This window comes from Hydra vulgaris, chromosome 15 (genome assembly GCF_038396675.1).
Source record: "Hydra vulgaris chromosome 15, alternate assembly HydraT2T_AEP".
Classification (NCBI taxonomy): domain Eukaryota; kingdom Metazoa; phylum Cnidaria; class Hydrozoa; order Anthoathecata; family Hydridae; genus Hydra; species Hydra vulgaris.
This window is the reverse complement of record NC_088934.1, coordinates 15,380,899-15,407,500: the sequence shown is the minus strand read 5'-3', so window position 1 is coordinate 15,407,500 and position 26,602 is coordinate 15,380,899. Positions and strand designations below refer to the sequence as shown.

Sequence of the window (26,602 nt, the reverse complement as noted above, 5' to 3'; positions counted from 1 at the left end):
ATTTTCTTTTTATATATGTAGTTTACACTTGTAAACTGAATATATAAAAACTAAAAATGTGATGACGGAATTGACAATATTCTATAGCATTTTTGATTGTATGGGTATGGGGGATACCGTCGCCAAAATTATTTTCCTAGAATAGCCCTTGTATGTGTGTATATATATATATATATATATATATATATATATATATATATATATGTGCATGCTTAGATAAGCATTGCGATGTCACACTGAAATAGTCTACTGCCAGGGGCTTCAGTACATACATAGACTATCTTATAGTTGTGCCCAGTGAGTGCCGCTACATTGAATGAGGGTTTGGGAAGGGGATAATTCATTTATTTACAGATCAAAATCCAATTTTATATAATAATAGTCCAAAAGTTTGTTTATATTTTTTGAGATACTGGATACCAAAACCAAGTAAAAAACAATCTTTTTTTGAATTTCAAATCCGGAGTACTTTTTGGTACTCCACATTCCTGGAAATTTATCAAATAGGTCTTAAATTAATCATAAAGATCTATATAATTAATTTAAAAAAACATGATTTAATTTTTGTTTAAACATTACTAGCTCAGAATAAAAATATTATTTATATATTATTTATATTGTGTGTGTGTGTGTGTGTGTGTGTGTGTGTGTGTGTGTGTGTGTGTGTGTGTGTGTGTGTGTGTAAAAGGTTAAAAATTAAAATAAAATTATAATTACATTTTCTTTGCTACCCCCTATCAAATTGAAACTCTTATGTTTAGGAATAGCATATTGCGTTAATTCATGCATCTGAAAAGTGGATTTTTTGTAAAGCATAGAAAATGGAGTGACATCCATAGGATGAACAAAAACATAACCAAACATTGATCCATTACGCCTTGTTGAAGCAGGCAATGTAATATTTATTGACCTAAAATAATTTAAAATTAGTTGTCAACAAATAATTTTGCCATAAATGATCAAAAATGATCATTAATAAGAAAATAAAATATTTAAAATTATTTAGTTATCAAAAAGAGATTTTATAATTTCTAAAATCAAATGTTTTTTAACTTTAGGGTTTTGCACAACAAGCTAACTAAGTTATTAAATAATAATTAGCTTGCTACACACTCACACACATCTTATCTTATCTACACACTCACACACATCTTATCTTATCTACACACTCACACACATATTATCTTATCTACACACTCACACACATATTATCTTATCTACACACTCACACACATATTATCTTATCTACACACTCACACACATATTATCTTATCTACACACTCACACACATATTATCTTATCTACACACTCACACACATATTATCTTATCTACACACTCACACACATATTATCTTATCTACACACTCACACACATATTATCTTATCTACACACTCACACACATATTATCTTATCTACACACTCACACACATATTATCTTATCTACACACTCACACACATATTATCTTATCTACACACTCATACACATCTTATCTTATCTACACACTCACACACATCTTATTTTATCTACACACTCACACACATATTATCTTATCTACACACTCACACACAACTTTTGTGTATTTTATTGGTAATAAAACAAAAAAGTAATTTTATTTTTATTTTTTGAGTTTGATCTGATAAAAAATTTTATAAAAATTAATTTTATAAATTTTAAGCCTCTTATTCATTAAAAAAAAAAAAAACAAACTAAAGTGCATCTTTTTTTAAAAAACATAAGTTTTCTCTTATAAAGATTAAAACTGTAACAAAGTAACATAAGTACATAAAATTAAGTTAAAACCTATTATATTGTTAAGCATTATTGTTAAAAAATGTCAAACATTAAAATTTTGAGTAATTTGAAAATAATTTTTCATGACCAAAATATTTAAAATGCCACCTAAAATAAAAGAAGTAAGAAGTTCAATTTATAAATGAATTATTCACAATCACCAATTAAATATATTAAGTAGTTAGAGTAGTTTGATTTATCGTTGAATGCTGAAGTTAATGATTTTTTATTTAAATGTCTACAACTATGCATACTTTCATGAATTTATTATATATTACGGCGGCACTGTCCTAACATATTTTGTGCACTTTTTAACAAATGCTCTCTATATCTAGATTGTTTTCTTTGTCTACAAAAAATGTTGGAATGAAAATCTAAATTTACAATAGTGTATGTTCAAAAACTAAAATATAACTTACTCATCAAATGAACTTGTTACTGAAGTAGTTCCAGAGTCCCAAGCTAATTTCATATCTGAGGTTTTCCCATCATTTGAGCGACTCACATATAAGGAAATCTGTATGTAAATGAAAATCTTTTTTAAAATTGATTATATTATACATTAAATTACAAAATTATTACATTTTGAATCACAAAAATTTGTTTTAAAAATAAAATTAAACTGAGAGCCCTTTTACAACAATCCAAGCTGTTTGAATTTAAAGCTGCATATACAAAATTTAAAAAATTTAACAAATAATAAACAGCAGCTCGCAGCCATCTCTTTAGAATCACTTTGGCACTTGCACACAAATTTTTTTTTTTTAAATAACCATCATTTTATAAAAAAATTGATAATTTAGATCATGCTGATGGTTATATTTTAGAACACTTATTCAAGAGTATATGTTCTAATCTAAGTTTTGGTGGATGTTTTGTTTATATTTCTTTTATATGCGAAATGTAATATTTTTGTAATGTCCACCAAAATATTAAACTTTAACTCATCATGCAAATAAAGATCAAAAATCATTTTCTGTACCTTTAACTATGTTATTATATTAACATGCAGACCTATAACATAAAATAATCATGTTTAACAATTTTTTTTAGTTTGTATATGGTAAACTTTTGTTAACATGTTAAAGCAATGACATAAAACAGATTGCGCACTCACCTATCATTTTATGCATTTTAAAAAGTTGTTTGGTAAGACAAGATTTGAAATATAAAATAAACAAAGTTACGCAAAAAAAATAAGCCATGTCTAACAATGTTTCTATTAGATTTTGTATATAAAATTTTTTTTGTTGATATTCTCTGGTTAATAAAAGTTAAATTAGTTTATTGAATTTCAGCTAAGTTCATCATTAGCATGTTAATCTAAAAATTTATCATTAGCATGTTAATCTGAAAATCAAAGGACATTCTAATTGTTGAGTTGAAGTCAAAAAAATGACAAATTTATTGGCGCTTTTAATAATTTTACAGAATAAGCCTGATTTTTTGTTTGTTTAATTTTGTAGTGTCAAAAACTTTTTGACACTAACAAAAATACACAAACAAAAAATCTTCTTTAACAACTCCTCTTCTTTTTCTTTCCCAACAATGCTGCTATTTCTTGCTCTATAATATTTTCTTTCCCAACAATGCTGCTATTTCTTGCTCTATAATATTTCTTTTTCTTTTTCTTTCCCAACAATGCTGCTATATCTTGCTCTATAATATTTCTTTTTCTTTTTCTTTCCCAACAATGCTGCTATTTCTTGCTCTATAATATTTCTTTTTCTTTTTCTTTCCCAACAATGCTGCTATTTCTTGCTCTATAATATTTCTTTTTCTTTTTCTTTAACAACAATGCTGCTTTTTCTTGCTCTATAATATTTCTTTTTCTTTTTCTTTAACAACAATGCTGCTATTTCTTGCTCTATAATATTTTCTTTCCCAACAATGCTGCTATTTCTTGCTCTATAATATTTTCTTTCCCAACAATGCTGCTATTTCTTGCTCTATAATATTTTGATCTTTGAGTGCCAGTAATTGGCACTTTAAAAACTTTACTCAAAAAAAAAAAAAAAATAGCATTAATATAAAATAAAATTTAACATATACTATTGTTTAGCAGAATATTATTTTTACATTTTATTTTTTAATATTAAATAAAAGTTAGATTTTTTTGATTGCTTTGAAAAATTGCATAAATATATATCGTTGTACTTAAAAGATGATGAATAAAAGTTTTTCCTTATTGATATTTTTTTTACATTTTTTTTTTTTAAGTTTAGTTTAATTATTTAAATCTTTTAAAAAAATTTGTTAAGGGTAAACAAATTTGTTTTCTGTTACTAAACTTGTTTCATATAATATTAGAGAATTTCTATAAAAAATTGAAGCAAATCAGACAATATTTAGGGGTCAATAAAAATTTTGATTTTTCATGTATACGGTCTATACAGTCAAACAAGTAAAAATTTCATTTGATATTTTCATATTTTAATATTTAAAATTTTAAATGAAAAATTGTTTCAATACTGATTTCAAAAGTATGACATATAAGTAATACCCTATCAAATGTCATCTACTGCGATCATGACTGCCTTAGAGGAGAATGGGTAATCTGGCGATGTCGCTGGACAAAACGAAGCAGAAACTGTTTTTGGTCCATGTCTTTGGTGAGGGTCTCATTATATTTCTGGATAAGAGCAATGCCACGCTCTGCGCTATCATTGACAACTTTCATCTTGTCGACTAAATCATTCATTCCCATGCTTCTGGATCTTTTAACAGGACCTCCTCCTTTCCAATGATACTAAGTACTTTAAAGAGACAAAATGTTCTTTGGGTCATAAACTTTTCAAGATGATTGAAGTCGGCGCCACACGTGCTTATTCCCCTCAGAGCTGACTGAGTCTTTGGAAGCTGGAGGTTGGCTATCATGGCTCTTTTAACATCTAGAGGGACTCGATTGTTAAAAAAAGCTAAGCCCACAAGGTGTTTTGAGAAGAACCACAGATGTTGTGTAAATGCAGTGTAAGCCGCATCAGCAATGATACAGTTTGGATATTTCTTGAGAAACCCGATCATCACTGCATCATTCAGGGGAGCATATGAAGCCAGTGGAGCCTCATGCCAGAAATGTCCATAAATGAGAGTAATGAAGGCCAATTGGAATTGACTGCTTAAGAAAAGCGAGGTCCTTCAGACCTCGCTTTTCTTAAGCAGTCAATTCCAACTGGCCTTCAAATAGCACCATTTTTAGAGAATAGATGGCCTTCGACATCCATCAAGCATGATGCATTGCTCCTAGAGCTCGGAACTGGAACTCCATCTTAAAACTGCTTCCAAATTCAGTTGAAAAAGAACTCTTCTCTGCTTCAGCTACTTTTTTTTGGGTAGCCATCTATGACCTTCTGATAGTACTCCTAGACAGTGTCAGGTCGTCAAGAGGATGGCCTAAAGCCTTTGCTACTGATGCAACAACATACATAGCTCCACGATCAGGAAGATTTACTCTATCTAAAGCCCCTGTGACTTCTGGACTTGCTATCACGCTTTTCAGTCATTTAGGTTTTGAGGAAGGTGTTTGAGCCGATGATAATGGAACTCTGAAGTCTTTATCGCCAATGCCGTCCTCGTCTTCAGACTTAGAAGAAGAACTGACATCCAAAGCAGGGCCAGGTGTTTCTATTTGCTGCAACTTTTCTGTCTCTTTCAGTCTTCAATTTTCATTAGTTTCTATATGAGCTCTCTTCTTCGTCTCTTTCTCTGCAAGATTGCGATCTACTCCAGCCATGCTTGAACTGGTGACATCTTTTCTCTGCATTGTTAGGAATTGTATGTCTTCATTGTTCATCATGATGTCCAAGGCATTCTTTGTGGCCAAGTCAAAAAGTTCCATCAGGTCATCTTTAAATATTTGCTCTTTAAATCTGCAGCTTTCATATGCTTTTATCCTATTCACCTTCAACAGTTGATATTCACCATTCATTTCTTCAGTTTTTTCTCCACCAGATTCAATCCTCTGAGTCGGAATTCTTACTCCAAATCATATTGATATCTTTAATTGTGCAATTAATACTGTCCTTCACAGTGAGGTGTTATTCGAGGTGATAAATTTAGTAAAATCTTGTTTTATGTAACATATTTATCTGCTCTATATTTAGTAAAATCTTGTTTTATGTAACATTTAATTTAATTTAGTAATTTTTATAGTAGTGTTTCATAAAACAATCAATTTCTTAGTAACAAGTATTCGTAGCCAATTTTGCTGAAGAGAATTGGTTGGTGGCCTTGCCGACAAGCCGAACTTCAGCAGAACTTCTTGTTGCAGCTGCCATTATGTAATTAAGTACCTACCTGTGGATATAAAAAAATACTAAATAGTAAATATTGTCATACTGTTCATGAATGTTATGTTCAAATGTTCAATGTTCATTTTATTTTAAAAACAACAATTGTTTTAAGGCCTCAATATGTGACTGATGAATTGATAATATTACACTAATCCATTTAATAAACAATAGATTATTAACTAACTATTTGTGGTAACTAATTAATTGTAATTATGTAATATGTGCATAAAGCAGCTGATGTAAATTACTAACCTTTTAGACCTTTCTTCTATAGTTAATAAAAATCCAAAAATACTATATATTTGAAAAAATTTCAATTTTTAAAAATTATTTGCTGATGGCAAGATGTCTGCTGTTTACAAATTGCACAAAGAACTAGGACAATTACTTTGTATAGTGTCCCAGATGGGCTGTTCAGAAAAACAAAACTAAAAATCATGTATAAACACTCAACAATGTGATTTCTGCTACGAACATGCCATAAAATTAGGTGCTTGTCCAAAATGTTGAAATCCTATTGACCCCTAAAATTACTCAAATTGGTCCAATTTTTTGCATGGTTATTCCTTATAGTAGAATAAGGTTAGCCTTGTGGAGAGCGCTTAGGAACTCTTTTAATTTTTACTATGTAATTCTGGACCACCCTAATATATATATGTATATATATTTATATATATATATATACATAGATACACACACACAATCACACACACACAGATATGGTGTGTGTGTAAAAATCCAGCGTACACTGGATTTTTAGATGTTTGAGTTTTGACACTTACAGGCATTGTGCAAACTCCAAACTTTTGTATGTTTATACTTATATTAAAAAAGAATGTTTTGCAAAGTTTTGGGGTAATTAAAGCTTGAGAACAAAAAAACCCTAATTTTTGGGTCCACCCAGCCCTTAACCTGGAGCAACGAGTTTATAAAATATTTTCTTTACTATTTTTATCTAAATTTATATTTATCAATAAATTTCAAGTTTCATGCAATAATCTCTTAGTATTTAGTTTTTATGACTCTGCAATGTTTACAGCCCCCTCAAATTGAGGGGGTTAAAACTTTATATGGTCATAGTTTTTGAAAAGATGTTCGCATCAAGTCTTTTCCAAAGCAAACACTATATTGCAGCAGAACTAAAAATGTAAATAAATAGTATTTGACTCCTTAGTTGAATATGCAAAAAATGAACAAACTCCATCTGCAATTATATGAGCCTGCTATTTATAGTAGTTTAAAAAATAAGCAAGCAGGGTGTTAGCCAGAAATATTTTTTTCTGTGTTTTTGTGATGTCTGGAATATTTATTGTTAATAGGTGTATGCATATGAAACCGCATATTGAATTAGAACGTTTGTTTTGGAGATGTTTTATTTATATTTCTTTGAATGTAATTTCCATTATTTTCTACTACTTTTTGCCAATTTTTTGGTAACTTATGAATTCCATCCCAATAGAATTTCTCAGGTTTAGAAGCTATCCAATCATCGAGCCATTTTTTGACCTCTTCATAATTCGAGAAGTGCTGATCTGCCAAGCCATGTGACATTGATCGGAATAAATAGTAATCTGATGGAGCAAGGTCTGGTGAATACGGCGGGTGGCATAAGACTTCCCATCCGATAGTTTTCAACGCTGTTTGAACAACTTTACAAACATGAGGACGAGCATTGTCATGTTGAAGAATTATTTTATCGTGTCTCTCAGCATATTCGGGTCGTTTTTCTTCTAATGCTTTTCTTAAACGGAATAATTGGAGTCTGTAAAGTGGCCCATCAATTGTTTCTTTAGGTTTTAGCAACTCATAGTATACCACACCAATCTGATCCCACCAAATAGACAGCAAAGCCTTATTTCCATGAATATTCCTCTTTGGTGTTGATTTTACAGGTGCGCCTGGGTCAACATAATGTGTTGTGCGGACTGGATTGTCAAAATAAATCCATTTTTCATCTCCAGTCACTATTCGATGCAAAAAAGACTTTCTTTCAAAACGATTCAATAACATTTCGCATGTCACTAAACGCCTTTCAATATCACGTTCTTTCAATTCATGTGGAACCCATTTTCCTGAAATTGTTGCCTGATCAACATTCAACTCTTCTGCTAATTGTTCTTGGGATTGAGCATCGTCTTCGTCCAATAAACTTTGCAATTCTGAATCTTCAAATTTTTTTGGAGGTTTACCACGTTCCTTGTTGTCAAGATCGAAATCGCCACTTTTAAATCTTCTAAACCAATCTCTGCAAGTTGTTTCAGATAAAGCATGGTCAGAATAAGCTTCTACAAGCAAACGATGACTTTCTGCAGCAGTTTTCTTTAAAATAAAATAGTGAAGTAATACTTCCCGCAAATGCATATTTGAAGGCACAAAGTTGTTCATTTTGAAAGATGTATAAAATTATCTAGATATGAATAAAATCAAATTAAAAACTATGATATTTAAAGCAAATTGAACGTAGTTTCACACACATAATCATCCATACATTAATTTTGTCTTAAAAAGAAAATTAACTTGTCTTATTTTAAACAGCGGTTTCATATGCATACACCTATTATAATTCTACAAATTATTAGGAAATATTATCTAAAATGTCCTATTACCTTAAGAAAAAAATAAAGAAAAAAATGGTCATTGAACTTTTGGGAATTTCAAACCAATTGGGAATCCTGCAGTATACGCAGCAACATTGGGCTGGTTAACACCCTGGCAAGATAATATAAAGATATGATAGTTACATATGATTATTTTAGTTGCCACTTTGTAACACGCTTTATCTACTCATTTGGAAGGCCTTTATCTGATACCTGCCAGACTTGTGAGTGATTGGAGAAACTTATTGCTGAAGAAAATGCTGAGGTTAGTAAAGTATTTTGTACTAAGAAATATATGTATGAAATAAAAGCCTGTTTCTTCTACACACAAATGAATGCAGATATTGCTGAAGTGAAAATTAATAATGAAAAACAGAGTTCCTAACATCCAATTGTGAATAAAACATGTCCTCATGTGACAAATGATGTTTTTTCCAAATGTCAGCCAAACATGAAATGACTAAAATTGTTATTTTAACCTCTCAAAATGAAATCTTGCCAGCCAACCGGTTGGTTGACCAGTTAAAAAAAAATAGAGTTTTAAAAAACAAAAACTTGTTTGTTTAAAAAACTTGTTTGTCCACGTTTAAAGTAACTTTCTTAGACAAACTGACCACGGCAGTTCGCATATTTTAACTTATAAAGTGTTTCAATAATTTGCAGCAAAAAACTAAACTTATCTACTAAGAAAAAAAAAACAATCCTAAAAAAGGAAACAAAATTTTAACAAAATATCAAGTTTAATTAAATAAACTAGAAAATTTAATAATTAAAAAAAGTAAATTTTTCTTCATCAAAATTTTATACAACTTTTGTATTCTTTTTTTTAGAGTCATTTAAAAAAACATTATCTTTTATAACAATTTAACAACAATTGAAAGCTTTAATATGCAATTTATTCACGATTTTTATTAACCCATATAATAAGAAACTAAAATACAATGAACACTAGAACTATGAAAAATTTTGTTAATTTTTTTTCTTATGCTTATTTGTTTTGTACAACTTTTTGCTTTTAAAAATGTTTTAAAAATGCTATATTTGATGTTTTTTCTCAATACTTATATAATAGGAAAATAAGAAAATAAATTATTATTTATTTGTAAAATATATTATTTTTGTAAAATAAATATATAACTTTTTTTTGTAATGACGGAATAAGTTAGACAAAATAATAACATGGTTTCTTTATCAAATGTATTTACCACATTATCTGAAATTGTTTCTTTTATAATGCCCAGTTTTATCTTATATAATTTCCAATGTTAATACAAATTACTAGAGATAATGAACATAACGATTGCTCTGTTTAAAAAAATGTATTTAAAAACTTAAAAAAAAGTTTTAAATAGGCTCCTAAACATTTCATTAAAAAGTTCAGTAAAGCAACAAAGCTTTTGGAGCATTGCCAATAACAATAGTTCATCAGGAAATAAACTACTGGGTTTAAATGCACAATTTGGATAATCCCACAAAAGTGCAGGCTATTTCAATAGGGGTATTAAAAACAACCAAATATTTTATATTTAAATATTAATATTAATGACTTTTTATTTTTTTACATTAAAAAAATTATTAAAAAATTTTTTTTTTTGCAAAGAAATAGCAATTAGTTTTCTTGCTTTCCTGTGCATTGATAAAAATAGTAAAGTTTAGCAAAACATTTGAAAAACAAATTAAAAAGTTGTTCATGTTTCTAGCGCAAATTATAAATTATTCCTTAATATACTGACTAAAAAAAGTTGCGAAAAATTGTATATCAAAAAATATTTTTATTTTTCATTATATTCTTATCTACTTTTTTCCTCGGCTTGTATCAATTTTGGTAGTTGAAAATAACAAAATAAAAAAAATAAGAAAACAAAAACAAAAATAAAAACATAAGAAAATAAAATATTTAGGTATATTTTTTTTTTGGACAACAATTTTCTTTTTTTAGTATTCCATTTTTTTAGCCTATTTTTTTTAGATTTTCTGTCATAAAGTCTTTGGTTATTTTCTTCGAGTAATGCTGTTTTATTCCCTTTAATTTCTTATAGCTTTATTTTGCCGCAAATTCTCAAAATGCTTAATATATAAAAACAAAATTACTTTAAGCGTGGACGAACAAGGTGTGCGATCACACACACTTTCCGGAAAAGCTTGAAATGTGCGCTAGTTTTTCTTTTTTAACTTCAGAGATTGAAGTTCTTATTTTATTATTATTCAAAATTGTTGTATGTATAATATATAACTAAGAACATTATCTCAACTGTAGTTTTTTTTTTTAATTTAATCTTTTTAATACTTTTTTTTTGTAGCTTTTTCCACCATTTGCTAAGTAATTGCAATGTAATGAACCATTTTTAAATAAATTAAAAATTATCAATTGCCCAATTGCACTTTTAAAAAAAGTATTGATTTTATTTAAAATTATTATTATTAAAATAATATGAATTTGTCAATTTTCAAGCATTAACTTATTTAAGTATTTTTAAAGTTCAGTCAGAACAACTATTACTGAGATAAAACTTGAACATGAAAAAAATCTTGACCATAAAAAAAAATAATTGACTGTCAATTCCTTGTGTTGGCTGGTCAAACTAACCGCTTGCCTTTGATTTCTTATCTTCCACACTGGTCCAAAGTCTTTACAATTAAAAGAACTTTTAAAGGAATGCTCCACCAAACTACATGTGGTTTTACAAATTGTTGAAATGCCAAGATGCAGAACAAGATTATCCACATTCTGATAGCTTCACAGACTAACAGACAGTTTTTTTAACCTTGTTTGATGTATTTTTGTTATTAACTTAACAATAAAAAGTTTAGTTTCAGCTGTCAGGTGCTAAAGCGAGATAACTTCAAAAACAAGATAACGCAAAAAGTTTTTTGGTCTTTCTTACAAAACATAAAAGAAAGCCCATGTTTTTTAAGTTTAAGTATGTTTGTAAGACTTTTTAATCTTTTTGTGTAAGAGTACCTGTTTCAAAAATAAATATATTAATAAAAATATGAATTAGACTAATAATAATATTATCATTTTATCAATAGAAAATTTTTTTTTGAAATGATGAGAGATGAATTGATGAAAAAGATGAATTTTTTTTTTGCAAACTAATCCAAAGCTGACAAAACTTGAAAAAAAAAAAAAATCAAAATAACATTCTTAATCTACTATTTTTAAATTGATTAAACAAAAGTAGATAACTACAAAATTGTTAAATAATACAACCCAAAAAAACTAAAACTATTGAATAAAAAACTAAAAAATGTTGTCAAATGCATAATCTGCCATTGTTGGTATACCAATCCAACTTCATAAAACAATAAATATGAAGGCTTAATTATAGAAATTAAAAATAAAAAGCCATAAGTTATGATGGTATGTGAGAAATGGTGAACAGATGTCTTATTGACTAACAATGAAAGCTATTCACTTTATAGAAAAGATAGTAAACAAAGTAAGGGTGGTGGTGTTTGTATTTAAGTTGCCAACAATCAAAAGTCACATGAAACTATTAATGAAAATTTAAATGCAAATGATGATGTTGAAGCAATATGGTGTATAATAGAATGTGGTATTAAAAGCATATTATGTGGCTGATTTGCACCACATATCGTACTGCAGATAGTAGTTTGTTTTATTGTGAAAATATGGTCAAATCATCGTCCATTAAATTTAGTAAACAGCGAGAAATGCAGTGGTTTTCTGATATGCAGTGATTTTAATTTTCATGTGATAAATTGGAATGAAAATAATATAGGTACAATAATACAAAAAAATGAATCAGCTCAGTTATTTATAGATTATTTAAACAAAAACTGTATATTTCAAAATGCAATGTTTACTAAATTTTCAAAAAAATGTCAGTAAAACAATAAATGTTCTAGACTTAGTATTAGCTGAATCTAACAAGAATTTATATGTTAGAAATTACACCACTCCTTGGTAATTTGGTAATTTAGAACATGGCCATCATATATTGAACTTTAAATATAGTGTAATAGATAAAAATTACCAATAATAAAGACTATCAAACAATAAATATGTTCCACAAAGACAGGGGTCAAAATAAGTATAGGATATTGCCACCCTTTGGACTATTCTTGAGACTTGCTAGAGCTGGGCAACAAACCATTGTTCATTTTTTCAGTAAAAATTAACAATGGTTGCCCCATAAATCGGGTCTCAAAAACAATCTGGGGGTGTCGATGTTCAACACTTCTTTCGAGCCCTGATTTTTAATTGGGAATAAGAATTCAAAACCTTAAGTGTTGATGAAAGCTATTTAAGATGGTTAACAATCAAAAACAGATGGTAAAAGAATATGCAATACATTAAACACATTTTTTAGTTTAGTATTCAAACTGAAAAAAGCAGTAATAACCCATTCTTCTAGTTTCCATTTTAAGTTGTTCATTCCCAAAATTTTAAGAAATTAATAATTGAAACAAAACGAAACACAAATAAATCAACAGGTGTAGATAATGTACATCCGAGAAAATAAAAGGAATGCTCACAAAGTTTATGTAAACCATTTGACTTAATATTTAATCATTCATTTGAAAGTGCAACTCTACCAAACTTATAGTTACATGCAAATATAACACTATTGCATAAGAAAGGTCACAGACTTAAATCAGCTAACTACAGGCTGATTTTTATAACATGAATTGTGTGCTAAGTCATGGAAAGTATTATCAGAGATGAAATTATGAAACATCGTAACAGTAATAACTTAATCTCGGTGCACCAACACGGTGCACTGAGATTATATTATTATTAAGATACTGTACCATGTAAAAGACTGTATGAAATCAGCTGGATATTGGTGATTTGTTGAACCGGTGCAGAGTTTTTCTAAAAAATTAATTACAACGAGTAGTACTTGGAGATAATATTTCTGAATGGATAGATATTGTAAGTGATGTTCTTCAGAGATCAGTACTTGGACTACTATTGATTTGATACATTAATGGTATAATGTTAAATATAAAAAATGAATGTAAACTATATGCAGATGATACAAGTATGTATACTAGATCATAACATCAAGATTTACAAGAAGGTCTGAACAAAATGTTCCAAAAGACAAAAAATTGTTTAATAAAATTTAATAATGATAATTGCAAGGTTATGCATATTAGAAAAAATAACCCTAAAATTAATTGGTACAATCCTCCAATATTTACAGAAAACTCTATTACGAGGGCGCATTACAAGAATATGTAGACAATAAAGCAAAAAAAAAAAAAATGGTCGACATAATATTTTTATAAATACAATAGTGGACAAATGGAACTGCTTACCAAAAGAAGTTGTGAATGGGTGATTCTCCAGAAAGGTAGCAATATACTGTCACCACTAATTTTTTATTTCAAGTTAATACTATTTTTATTTTTAACGGGTACAAATAATAAATTTACAGCTCATACAATGTTAAACTAATCTAACCCAATCCAAAATAGTATTTTCAGTGAATAAATTATGTTCCACAGACTGTGACAAGACACGTCTGTGGAATGTCACCACCCAGACCTTTTGCTAATCCCAAGTACTTTAATCCTTGATATAAGTACTTTACTTTTTTTTAATGCATAATAAATAATTAAAAATTCATTAAAATTAGAATTGACATATTATTTTCCTCAAAACATATTTTCAAAGTAACTTTTATGTGATTGAAGCTCGTGTCACCAGCTCAAGTGTCACGTCTGTAGATAGAGTTGTTAACATCAAAAAAAAGCTGTAGGATGAAGCAGTAGTGCTCTCTGTTGCTGTCCTAGCTGAAATACCAGACATTTTTATTAATGAGTAAAATTGAAGGAAGGTTTAGTGGAGTTGTTTTGTGTTAATAAGTGTTGAAGCTTTAAAAGTTGAATTTGTTAGTGTGAGTGTGTCACATCTGTGGTAAACATTTATAGAGTATATAAATTTATTTTTTTATAAGCAATTATTTTACTTGTATATGGAATTTTTAATGTCTATTTATACTATTTTTAATATTTTAAAACTTTGTTCATTTAGCCAATTAATTGTTAGAGAAAAGATAAACGTTTCTAGCCTGATAGATTACAAAGATGGGAAAGATAGAAAATCTAGAGAATTGAAAAAACTAAGTATGAGAAAGGCGAGGGAGAAGATGAAAGCTGAAACAGACAGAGAAAGAAAAAAAGCAACACGGAAGAAAATTCATGAACTTTCAGAAAGGTATAAAAGATCAGTAAGAAAAGGTTGGAAGGAAAGGAACAAAAGAAGTCAAGAAATGAAAAAGAAAAGACAACAACTAATTTATTATTTGTCAACACCACCTGAAAGTCCAATTGTAAATATTCCTATCGACAATGATCTAGACTTCAATGTACTTCCTTGTCCCAGTCAAGAATCTAGTTCCAGAAATAGCAGCGGGCTAAAAATTTGTAGAAAGTATAGAGATGGGTTAAAGAAAAAAATCCAAAAAGTAGAAGAAAAAAACAAATTGTTAAAGCAAAGAGGTGATAAATACAAACAAAAATTCTACAGACTGCAGTCTGCAAAAGATAATACTCCTCGAAAGGTGGTTAAAGAAATGACTAGTGGTACAAAATGCTTAAAAGAAGTAAAGAAAAGCTTGCTTTTTAGCGAAGTGTTAAAGACACAAATACAATCAAATTTTTCTACTGAAGGATGTATCAACAAAAAAAAGGTTTTTACCAGGGTATTAAGCGGAAAGATAATAAAGAAGTACAGACTTCAAAGAAGCCTTAACAATCTTACTTCTAGATATATCTTACCACGCAATCCCAGGCCTTGTTAAGAAGCGTTACGCAGTTCGGATTTTGCTTGCGAAAAGACGATTTGCCTACGCGTTCAGCAGTTTTGCGAAACGCAAAAACTTATACTTTTTAGAATATTTAAATTATCTTTTGATTGTCCTTAACGTGACGTTTATTCAGAAGAAATAAAGTCGTAAGTAAAAGCATTTAACCGCAATTGTAAACTAATAGATTTTGTGTTAAAGAAACAGTTTTGTTAAATAATTTTGTTGTTGTTAAAAATTAGTTAAAAAAAATTAAGTGTTTTAAGTTTTATCTTAAGGAATTAAATATATAAATTTCTTTTAAATATAAAATTTATTTTTAGTCATAATAGTTTAAAAAATGCACGATTTATTTTGATGTAAATATTTTATTAATAAGATATTTTGTTTATTGTTAATTCAATAACGTAAAGTTTTAATGACGTTCGTTTAATTTATGAAAATAAATTATGATCACGAATATGTTATCGGTAACTGATAAACAACAAAAAAAAAACTCTTTCTTGTTTAAAAACATTAAAATGAGTTCACATATTAAATAATAAAAAATTTATTAACAGCTAATAAAATAACCAAAAACCAACTGTAAAATCATAAGAAAATAAACAAACATTATTTTACGTTTCATGAAAAAAATATTATTTTCAAAATAAAATTTAGTTCATATTTGAAAAAAATAATAAAAATGATTTTTTAAATAAGAACTTAGATTTTATTTGTAACTTTTGTTATAGTGAGAAAAAAACAAACTGTTTGTATGATTTTTAACGCGCTAATAAAATAACTTTAATTACAATGTAGTACTTGAAAAGACCCGAGTGACGCAATATAACTTCTAACGATGCAAAATATATTTGATGAGTTGAGTTACTTAGAAATGCGTTACGCGTTTTCGCTACGCAGCAAAATCTCGTAACAAGGCCTGCAATCCATACCATACATATCAACTCTCAAATATACTGAAACAACGAAAACTTAAGATGGAAGTACAAAACTTTTTAGAAAAAGATAGTTCTAGTAGGCTTACTGCTGGGAAAAAAAGAAACAATAACAAGAAACAAACTGAAAAAACAGAAAAGACTATTGAATGATACAATGTTAAATTTGTATAATGACTTTAAACAAACAAATGAGTTCAATTCAACATCTTATAGCACATTTTGTAAATTGAGACCCTTTTGGGTAGTTCAACCAGACTTCCGTAAATGAGATACTTATCTTTGTATTGACCACGAGAATTTTGCTTTGGTTCTTGAAAAGTTGTATACTTTAAAGATGTTGGCATATAAATATCCCAGTGACTTGCTAAAAAGTATAACATGTGATGGCAAGCTGAGAGAATTATGCCTAGAAAGTAAATGTAGAGTATGCTGTTTAAGCAAAAAAATAGTTGGTAAAGAATTTGAGAATGAACAAGCAACTTTTCCTCAATGGTCTAAAAAAAGAGTTGAAGTTTTGGTAAAAGGTAAAATGAAGACATGTTTCAAAACTGTAAAAGAAGAGTTAACATTAACTAAAAAACAGCTGTTTTTACATTTTATTAATAACATGTTGGAAAAGTTTATGAGGCATGTATACAATATAAAACACCAGTACAAAGCTACATCAGAAATAAAAAATAACTTGGGGCCTAGGGATATTTTCATTCATTGTGATTTTTCAGAAAATTACAATTGCAAATACTCAAAAGAAATTCAATCGCTCCATTTTGGTGGATCAAGAAATCAAGTGTCAATCCAGTTGTGGCAGTACTATTACAGTATTTCTGAAAACAAAATAAAGGCCAATCTAACTGTACAATTTCAGATAACAGGCAACACAACTTTGTTGGGATCTGTGCACATTTAAAGTCTGTTATTAATGACTTGAAAGAAAAGCTGCCTATCATTGAAACAGTTCATTTTCTTAGCGATAGTACTTCTCAACAGTACCGAAACAAGTCCATGTTCTATTTGCTAGGTACTTTTTTTCGAAAAGAGTTTGGAGCTAAAACAATGAGATGGCATTTCACAGAAAAGGGGCACGGAAAAGGTGCCCCTGATAGAATAGGGGGATGTATCAAAGGAAAGGCAGACAGAATAATAGGACAAGGGAAAGATATTCCTGATATTTTACTTGTTGGGTTGAAGAAATAAAAGAAAAGTGTCCAAGTATAACCATCTATACTATTAAAAAAACAGATTTCAATCTCTATGAGAAATGTGTACCTAAAAACCTAAAAACTTTCAAGGGAACTTTACAAGTTCATGAGGTGTTTTGGAGTTCCACTAAAAAAGAAACATTGTATATGAGAAGGCTAACATGCACTGAATGTGACAATGGTACAAAATGCAATCACTATAGTATTGGAGAAGTACTAATCCCTACTAAATCTTTGACAGATCTTCATCCTCGTATCCTTTTAATGTATAAATTTAAATTGGCTCATATTGAATATTGCAAACTTTTGCATTGCTTAAATGTTCTAGGTACTTATCCATCAAGAATGTTTGAACATTAATATTTAGTTTTTCAGCGAGCCTTGTATTTTCATAAAATATTGAAATAATTTGTGCATCAAAAACCTTATTTAACTGTTATTTAATTTTGTAATTTTTTTTTACAAATAATTTTATTTGCTTCTGTTTTAAGAAATTCCTTAACACACTTTACCAGGTCAACGATCCTTGAAAACGTAGAAAGCTTTTGCTGAAGGAACAATATCCAAAGGTTTAGCACAAGAAAACCAAGGCCAAGGTAAATGTAAAAAGAAAAAGACAAGACTAAGTTATCACAGTGTTTACGGCGATAGTGAGGAGGACAGCTTGTCTATTAAAATAAATGACTTTGTGATTGTGAAGTTTCAAACTTCCAAAAAAATTGTCAAATACTATGTTGGGTTAATTCAAGCCTTAGTTGCAGATGGAAATGAGTTTGTCATAAACTTTTCGAGAAGATCTGGCCAGGAATTTTTCACGTTTCCGGAAAAAGATGACATCTCTGTCATCGATAAAGGCGATGTAGTGTTTATATTGTGCAAGCCAAACCTAAACAACAGGGGGCAATACAGTTTTCCACAAGATTTACCATTCAAAAACATTTGCTAATTTACGTACTAATAACACTTAAAAAATTTTAAAAACTTGTACCATATACTATTTTATGTTAGCTAATAAAAACTATTGATTACAGATGATTATTATTTTTGAAAATTACTTGAACAACACTTATAGCTGTTATAGCATAAATGATATTACTCTTAACATCACGTCTGTGGTAAAGTCTGTGGATTACGCTATAAGTTTTTAATTTTTTTTTAGTAAACTGACATTTAACGAGTTGTGTGGATACTTTCAAATGATTAAATATACTCAAAGCTATAACCACAAAAAATTTGGGTTAAAAAATTTAATATTTAATTTTTATAAAATTAACTATTGAAAATGTTACTTTTCAGGAGAATGACCTGAATGTGAAAAACTTAAACATATTTAAAACCCTCTATAACAACTATATGCAAAACTGTGAAAAGCTGTTACAGTTTGACATCTACTATTCTTAGACTCTATACATGTGCATCACATCTTGTTTCTTTATTTTATTTATTGTATCTATAAGTAAATATATATTAAAAAAATAACGTCAAAAACACTTTGTATAGTAAAATTAGTCACCTTTAATTTTCCAAATTCAGATGTGTCAAATGCAGGGGTAATGCATTTTGAGTTGCACTTTAGGGTAGTAAACAAGTGATAAATTACATAAATGGCATTACAGACATATGCCAAAAATATCAAAATTACAATCCGTGTAAAAGTAAACGTTGCCATTTTTGAAAAAACAAACAAACAATAACAATTTAATTTCTAGAGGAGCCTTACTTACTATTGAAAGTGCGATTTGTTTGTAACAAATAATCAAGTCAAAAGATTTTACACATGTGCGTTAAACTCAATTCATGTAAACAGACGAATGTAATTTGAAAGTAAATTTATAGTTTTAAACAATATTTTATTGATAAAAATTATATAATGATAATTTTTAGACTTAGAGTTTCTAAAGGTTATAAGTTTTATTCAAGAATTTTATTATTTGTTGAAAACTCGCAATAGCTTACTTGCGCGTTTTTTTGCAACAACGTGCTGATAATTTACCAATCTTAATACCTAAGTGTTTTACTACTTCATTTTCAAGCTTGGCACATATGTTAAGATATTTTTCATTGGTACTTAAATATTTTACCTAGGAACTTGTAATCAACATACTCATTGACTAACTCGCATTAAGTTTTAATCCATTTTCAATAAGCCAGACACTAAGTACTTCTAATTCATTTAACATTATTATCAGTGCTTCGTAATTCTTACCTTCAATGCAGATTAATGTGTCATCTGAAAAGATATTAGTGTTTACATATCTGGATTTGTTGAAGAAACCTTAATCAAATTTTAAGTTTTTATTAACTTAAAGTGTCATAACTTTGTAAATTCTAATCAAAATTCATAAAACTTGGTATCAAAAGAGAGGTCTTAAAAAGGAGAATAAGGATAAATAAAAAATGTATGCCATAACACCCTTTAAGATATTCAAAATCTATAACACCCTTTAATATATTCAAAATCTAGGTTTTTTTTAAATAAAATTTTTATTTTTTATTGAAATTTTGAATTTTTTTTCACATTTTTTGATATTTTATATATATTATTCAGTATTATTTTATGTCATAATATACATTTAAGCATTATTAATGTTCAAATGTTTAATTTGATGCACTCTCCCACAACTACCCATGTGTATAGCGGAACTCAAGTTAAAAATAGGTACCTATTTTGAGTGAGTTGGTAGGGTGTCTGGGGGTGCTTTTTTTCATGAAATTTGGTAGGTAGCAAGAAAAAAGGTTTTTGCTGGTGTTTGAGTATATTAAAAAATAGTCTCAGCATTCCTTCAGTACATACATGATGCACAAGCAACAAGGAAGTTTTAAACAAAAATAAATTCATTAAATACAAAATTTTTCAAAAAATATTTCCGTGCAGAATTAAAGTTAAACTATTCTAGTACTAAAAAAAAATTTATGTTGATACAAATTTCTAAAAAAATAACACAGTAAAACATGTTCATATCATGTCACTCTTAAAAATACTTAAAAAAAGATGGCACAAAATTTGGGCAAACAAAATGGTTCTGTTAAGGTTGGATTTATGCATACCTAATAACAGGGGCCCTAGAACTGATCCTCGAGGCACAACTACCTCACAGGGTAGTTCAGGTGATAACTGATCACCAATTCTTACTCTTTGAGTTCTTCCTAGTATGGAGTTGTCCATAAAGTATGTACGCCAAAAATTATGAAATTTCTACCCCACCCACTTTAAAAAGTAAGTAGGTTTTTCAAACACCCCCCTCCCTAACTTTTTTTTTTCCAATAAAAAGTTTATTGAAAAAAATAAAAAGGTGGAGGAGGTACCTTAGATACTTTATACGAACCCGAAGCCCTATGTTTGTGACACAGGATCCCAACTTAGGAAAACGTCTTCAAATGTATATACAAACATTAATTTTAATAAAGTTAAATTACATGACATCAATGCATCCGCTTGGCCGAGAGGTTAATGTTATAGACTTCGATAGCGGAAATCGGAGTTTGATTCCTGGTCAATGCATTAAAAAAAAAAATTAACTATTCTTAAGGTGGATGTTTTTTTCAGGCAGTATATAAGGGGTGGCATGTGTGGGAGGGTGGGGGTTGGAAAATTTGCATGGTCATAACTTTTGCTATTTACAAAATTTTTCTACGAAATTTATCCATTAAAGTACTACGAAATTTATCCATTAAAGTACTACCCCTCCCACTTTGTAGCACTTTAATTTTTCAATTAATATTTTCCTATTAATTGTTTCAAATGCTCTCTTTAAGTCTAGTATAACTGCAATGATGAACATGCCGCTATCAATTGCTGCCCTCTATTTTGAAATGAGTAACTGAACTGCTCTTTCAGTAAAGTACATTTTTTGGAAGCCAAAATGATTTTTATTAAATAGCATATTTTCTTTATAATAAGTAGATAACTGCTTATGTACACATAGTTCAAGAACATTTTCAAACATGTTTAGTGGTTTTTGTGGTTATTAGGGCGATGTCATTTTAAGAGAATTTTAGGGGATGTCATATGTCATTTTATAGGAATTTTAGGGGATGTCATATTATGGGAATTATAGTGGATCTTTTCCTAGTTTTAGGTTCAAAACCTGTTTTTAAAGATAGATTAAACTATTTTAAGCAAGTTTAAATCATTAATTAGATATATACATTTTTTAAATTGGTACATTCATATCTTCACACATACTTTCTTTATCTTTAAAGTTATTTACTATTTTGTCAAGTTGATATTTAGAAATTTTTTCAAATTTATTCATTTCACTAACATGATGTCATGTTTTTATGTGAGCAACAGCCAAAAAGTTGTTTAATTTTTTTATAGATTTTTATTATCTAGAATGCTGTGAATGAGAAATTCATTGTATTTATCAGGAATCGATTGTTATTTAAATCATTAAATGCAATATCTTCCCATGTATCAAATTGAGCCTTACATTTAGTTTCAGTAAGAGGTTTTCCACATAGCAACACTGTTTTCTTTAAGCATATTAATTTTTAGTTTTGAAATTATAGTATAAATACAAAACATGGAACAGTTACAAAAAAATATGAACCCACAAGAACATGACAATCTACAACCGCTCACAATAATTTTATTAAAATATATGAAATAAGCATACTAATGTGAAGCTAAAGCTATTAATACAATTAAAATAATATTATGTTATTATATAAAATTATTATTAATACAATCACAACAGTTTTGTATAAAATCATCCTGCACATGCAACTTCAAGTTTTAGAATTTGCTGATTATGACTCCTCTCAAAGATTTTAATAAATCATGAACATCAATGTTTTACAAAATTTTACAAAAATTATTAATTGTCCACTCCAGTATTTTAAGAGTGGCACCTTTTTTTTTTCCTTTGATTTTTCATATTTCCTGTTTTATAAGTAATAAATTTTAGTAAATTTGACGATGTTTTTTTTTTAATTAAAAAAAAGACTAGTATCTAATTCTTTGTAACAACTCTAACAAAACTATTCAGGGCGACATTAAAAACAAAAAATTAAGCTACATTAGCTTTTTTGTACTTACCCCAGTAAAATTGTGATAAAGGTTTTATTTCAGGTGTTATGCTCATTTTGGTGTTATGGGTTTATTTTAAGGTTATATTAAGGTTTATTAAGGTTTATTTATATTTTATTTATAAGGTTTATTTATAAGGTGTTATTAAGGTTTTATTTCAGGTGTTATGCTCATTCAGGTGTTGTGCTCATTTTTTAAATGTTTTGAGTTGTTTATTGTTTTTATTGGGTTCCTTTTCTCAAATTATGTAGTTTTGCACACAGATGCACACAGAAAAGAAACAAGGGCCAAAACCATTTTTTAAAATGAATTTAAATCTTTAAAATTGGTTGGAGTTAGATGATAAAATTTTGGTAATGTTCATAATATATCAAATTCTTTGAGTGGTGTAAATATCAGCAAAACATGAGACTTATGTTTGCATTTTATTTTTAAAAATGTCATTTTTTCACATGAAATTCACCAGTAGTTACTATTATATTATCAGTTAAAGTAATAAATAGTTAATTATAATAATAATAAAATAAAATAAAATGATTATAACAATTAAAGTAATGATAATATTAGTAATAGTAAAAAACTCATAAGATAAGAGATATCTGTTGAAATAATAAACTTAAGTTAAAATGAGCACATGTGCATCTCAAGAATAAAATTTTTGAAGAAAATAGCGTCCTATTACATGTACCTGATGCTACTCTAAACATCATGAAAAAGAAGCTCATTAGAAACAACACCAGTGAAATGATTATCATTGACATAGATGAAAAACAAAAAATTATATAAATGCGAAAAGAAATTTAAATTTATCAGTAAATCAGCAAGTAGTACCTATCATAATCATATAGTATACATAGTTTACATATTCATAATAAAATAGTACATATAGTATACATATAGGTATAGTAGTACATATATATAATCAAGTAATACATATTCAAAATCATATAAGTGTCATTATTCAATCCAATCGTAGAGATGCAGTTTATAGAAACATATCCATTATTTCTATAAATTGCAAGTGTAATAAATCTACTTATAATTATTGTGCAAGAAATCATTAATCATATAATTGTGAGTGTCAGCACAAGTTATGCATTTATTTCTTCTGGCTTAACAAAGAAAACAAAACCAGTCACAAATGTGACCACTTTGTTCATGGGAGACAATGCCCAATATTTAATGAGGTAAGAGAGAAAGTTAAGTCAAGGATTTAATAACAACCATACTCAATCAGATTATTTAAATATGTATTGTTAAATATTGATGAAAAAAGTTAAGTTGAAAAATATTTACTAGAATATAAATTTGAAGTTATTGTTTTAACTGAAACACATGTGACTGACATTTATCTTGATAGTGAGATTAAAATTTAGCATAAAACTTCCATAAGTGTATTATCCTCTAGTATACATGGCTGTACACTTTTGATAAGAGAAAGTATTGACATTTTGAGCGTTAAGCAAATAGTGTTAGAAATGAAGTGTTGGATCATAAATGTTTTACTTTAAGATGTTAATAAAACTAATCTATGTTAATAAAGCTAATCTGTAAGTTGTGTATATAGATCACTGTCAAGAAACACTAAGGTTGAGTTTATAAACTTATAAAAATTTGATGCATATGGTTTAATAGACTGTCATGAACACTTAGCTTTTAATAGCATATAATAAAGTATAACCGGGCAGATGTCTTTCTGCCTTGTTATGTTAACATCTGGTGTTTACTTACTCCTCATTCCACTCTATAACTCTCTATATCTCTTATTTATCCTTGTATGGAATACAAAGGAAACTGTTATCATATTTGGGTTGGTTTATTATTTAGCAAAGTCTGTAACTGTTTATCATTTAGCAAAGTCTATTACTTTAATAATTAGGATATATAGGCAAAAAAAAGTAGATAATACAATAGTAGATAGATAAATCCATATTGCATAACCTCATTGTTATCAAATTTTGAGGGAAGCACTCATTGGGTGTTTAAAAAGTGTACTAAATTAGTAAAAAGAAAAATATTAAAAATTTTCTTATTGTTTATAAAATTTATTATTAAAAAAATTGACTTGACTATTCATAACTGCCTTTTGCCTTGCAAAATGCTGATTTTGGTACGTTTTGTTAGCACTAGTAAATTGAACATATTGTAAAAATATTAAAATATTTAACTTAAAAAACTCAAGATATCTCTGCCTCAAATATTAAAACAGAAGCAATTATCATTTAAAAGCATGCTTAAAAAGATAAAACTAACTTTACTTTATACAAATCTTCAGTCCTCAAAAAATGTTAAAAAAAGGGAATCAATCACCTTACAGAAATTTAAAAATTGTTGTTTATAATTATGTTATTTTATATTATTAAAATAATAGTAAATGATATTTGAAGTTAATAAATCTTTAGTGAATACTTATAAGTTAATGCTATTTTATTTTAGGAAATAAAATATGGTGAAAAAAAAGTAAGTTCCATGATATTTATTTATTTTATACTACAAAGTTTAATGACAGACAATGTTCTTGAATTGAAAATATTTTGATTATCATTTATTTTTCACTTTAAAGGGTAAAAAATTTTTGATTTTGAAATGAAATGATTTAAGTTCAATGAATGTTTGTTTTTAATTTATTGATTAAAAGTAAAGAAGCAATTAAGTGGCAGGAAAGCAAACAAAATTCTAATTTGATTATTTTTCTGTTGATAGAGGTAAGCTGAGAAGAGTAAATCCAGAACAGAAAAAAACTATAAAAGATCCTAATCCTGTAAGAAATGTTTTTTCTTTTTCTTTGACCATTGTTAATTTTATTGTGTAGTATTTAAAGATATCTGAAAGGAGAAATTAAGAAGAAAGGAAACTCTTAAAAGTTATTCTTCCATATTATTTTCTAAAATGTTTATAAGTTATTATTGATAACAATTAAAATAACGTTTTGCAGCGTGGAAAATAATGATTGGTAAATGATTAACGACCGCCCAAAATGACAATTGGTCGTCAGTTAAAAAAAATGAATATTAAATATAGAAAACGTGAAAAGACTCCAAAATACACTATAGAACAACAAATAAAGGCAAAGAAAAGAAGCAGGAAACTAGTTAACCAACTCTATAACACAAAATCGCTTCTAGTCTTCGATGACGAAAAATACTTTTGTTTTGCAGAGGACAACATGCCTGGAAATTTTGGATACTACACAAACAACAAAAATACATGCCCAGAAAATGTTCGTTTTATAGGAAAAGAGAAGTTTCCAAAAAAGTTATTAATGTGGATAGCCATATCTGACTGTGGTATGTCCAAGCCATTATTTCGCACTTCCAAGGCTGTAGAGATCAATTCATCAATCTATATTAATGAATGTTTAAAAAAATGACTTCTTCCATTTATTCACAAGTATCATGGACACTTTAACTATTTATTTTGGCCAGATTTAGCAAGTTCTCATTATTCTAAAGATTCTCTAAATTGGATGGACCAATAAGTCTATTACGTTGATAAAGAATCCAATCCCCCAAATGTGCCTCAAGCACGACCAATTGAAAATTGTTGGGGACATTTAGCACAGAAGGTTTACTAGGGAGATTGGCAAGCTTCAACAGAGCAAGTTTTGATTGATCGCATTAAACTAAAACTACAAGAAATTGATTTAAACTTTTCACAGTCGCATATGAAAGGCGTCAGAGCAAAATTGATATCAATTGCAGATGGTGGTGTTTTTTCATATATAAAATAATACATTTTTATTAAAGATAAATGCTTTATTTAAAAAAAATATAATAGTAGTTTGTTTTTTTATTTATAAATAAGTTATTGACGTTTTTATTTTGTCCGATAACTTCTGCATCACCCATTAAAATTGCTATTTTACCTCCCAAAATGAATTCTTGTCAGTCATGGTTAACTGGTTGAAAAAAAGTCAAAGATTTAAAAAACAAGCTTTGACAAATAATCAGGATGTAATTTGGATAA

The 26,602-nt window shown here is 28.2% G+C and overlaps 2 protein-coding genes across 4 annotated transcripts in view; one reads left to right on the top strand and one right to left on the bottom strand.

Moving 5' to 3' along the window:
• LOC136072014 (lipid scramblase CLPTM1L-like) overlaps window positions 1-19,354 on the bottom strand; it is a 42,183-nt gene extending 22,829 nt beyond the window's left edge. The window contains exons 1-3 of the mRNA XM_065819864.1: window positions 19,118-19,354; window positions 2,213-2,310; window positions 718-910 (exon numbers count right to left, since the gene is read on the bottom strand). Of these exons, the coding sequence (XP_065675936.1) occupies window positions 718-910; window positions 2,213-2,310; window positions 19,118-19,273 (447 nt within the window). The 5' untranslated portion in view covers window positions 19,274-19,354. The remainder of the gene's footprint in view (window positions 1-717; window positions 911-2,212; window positions 2,311-19,117) is intronic.
• Window positions 19,347-26,602, top strand: part of LOC136072015 (something about silencing protein 10-like) — a 32,911-nt gene continuing 25,655 nt past the window's right edge. Inside the window, exons 1-3 of one of the 3 annotated variants that reach the window (XM_065819866.1) lie at window positions 19,347-19,428; window positions 25,073-25,096; window positions 25,340-25,397. In XM_065819866.1, the coding sequence (XP_065675938.1) occupies window positions 25,083-25,096; window positions 25,340-25,397 (72 nt within the window). In that variant the 5' untranslated portion in view covers window positions 19,347-19,428; window positions 25,073-25,082. Of the gene's footprint in view, window positions 19,506-25,072; window positions 25,097-25,339; window positions 25,398-26,602 lie in introns of all 3 variants that reach the window. The other 2 variants (XM_065819865.1, XM_065819867.1) reach the window with 2 other exon arrangements.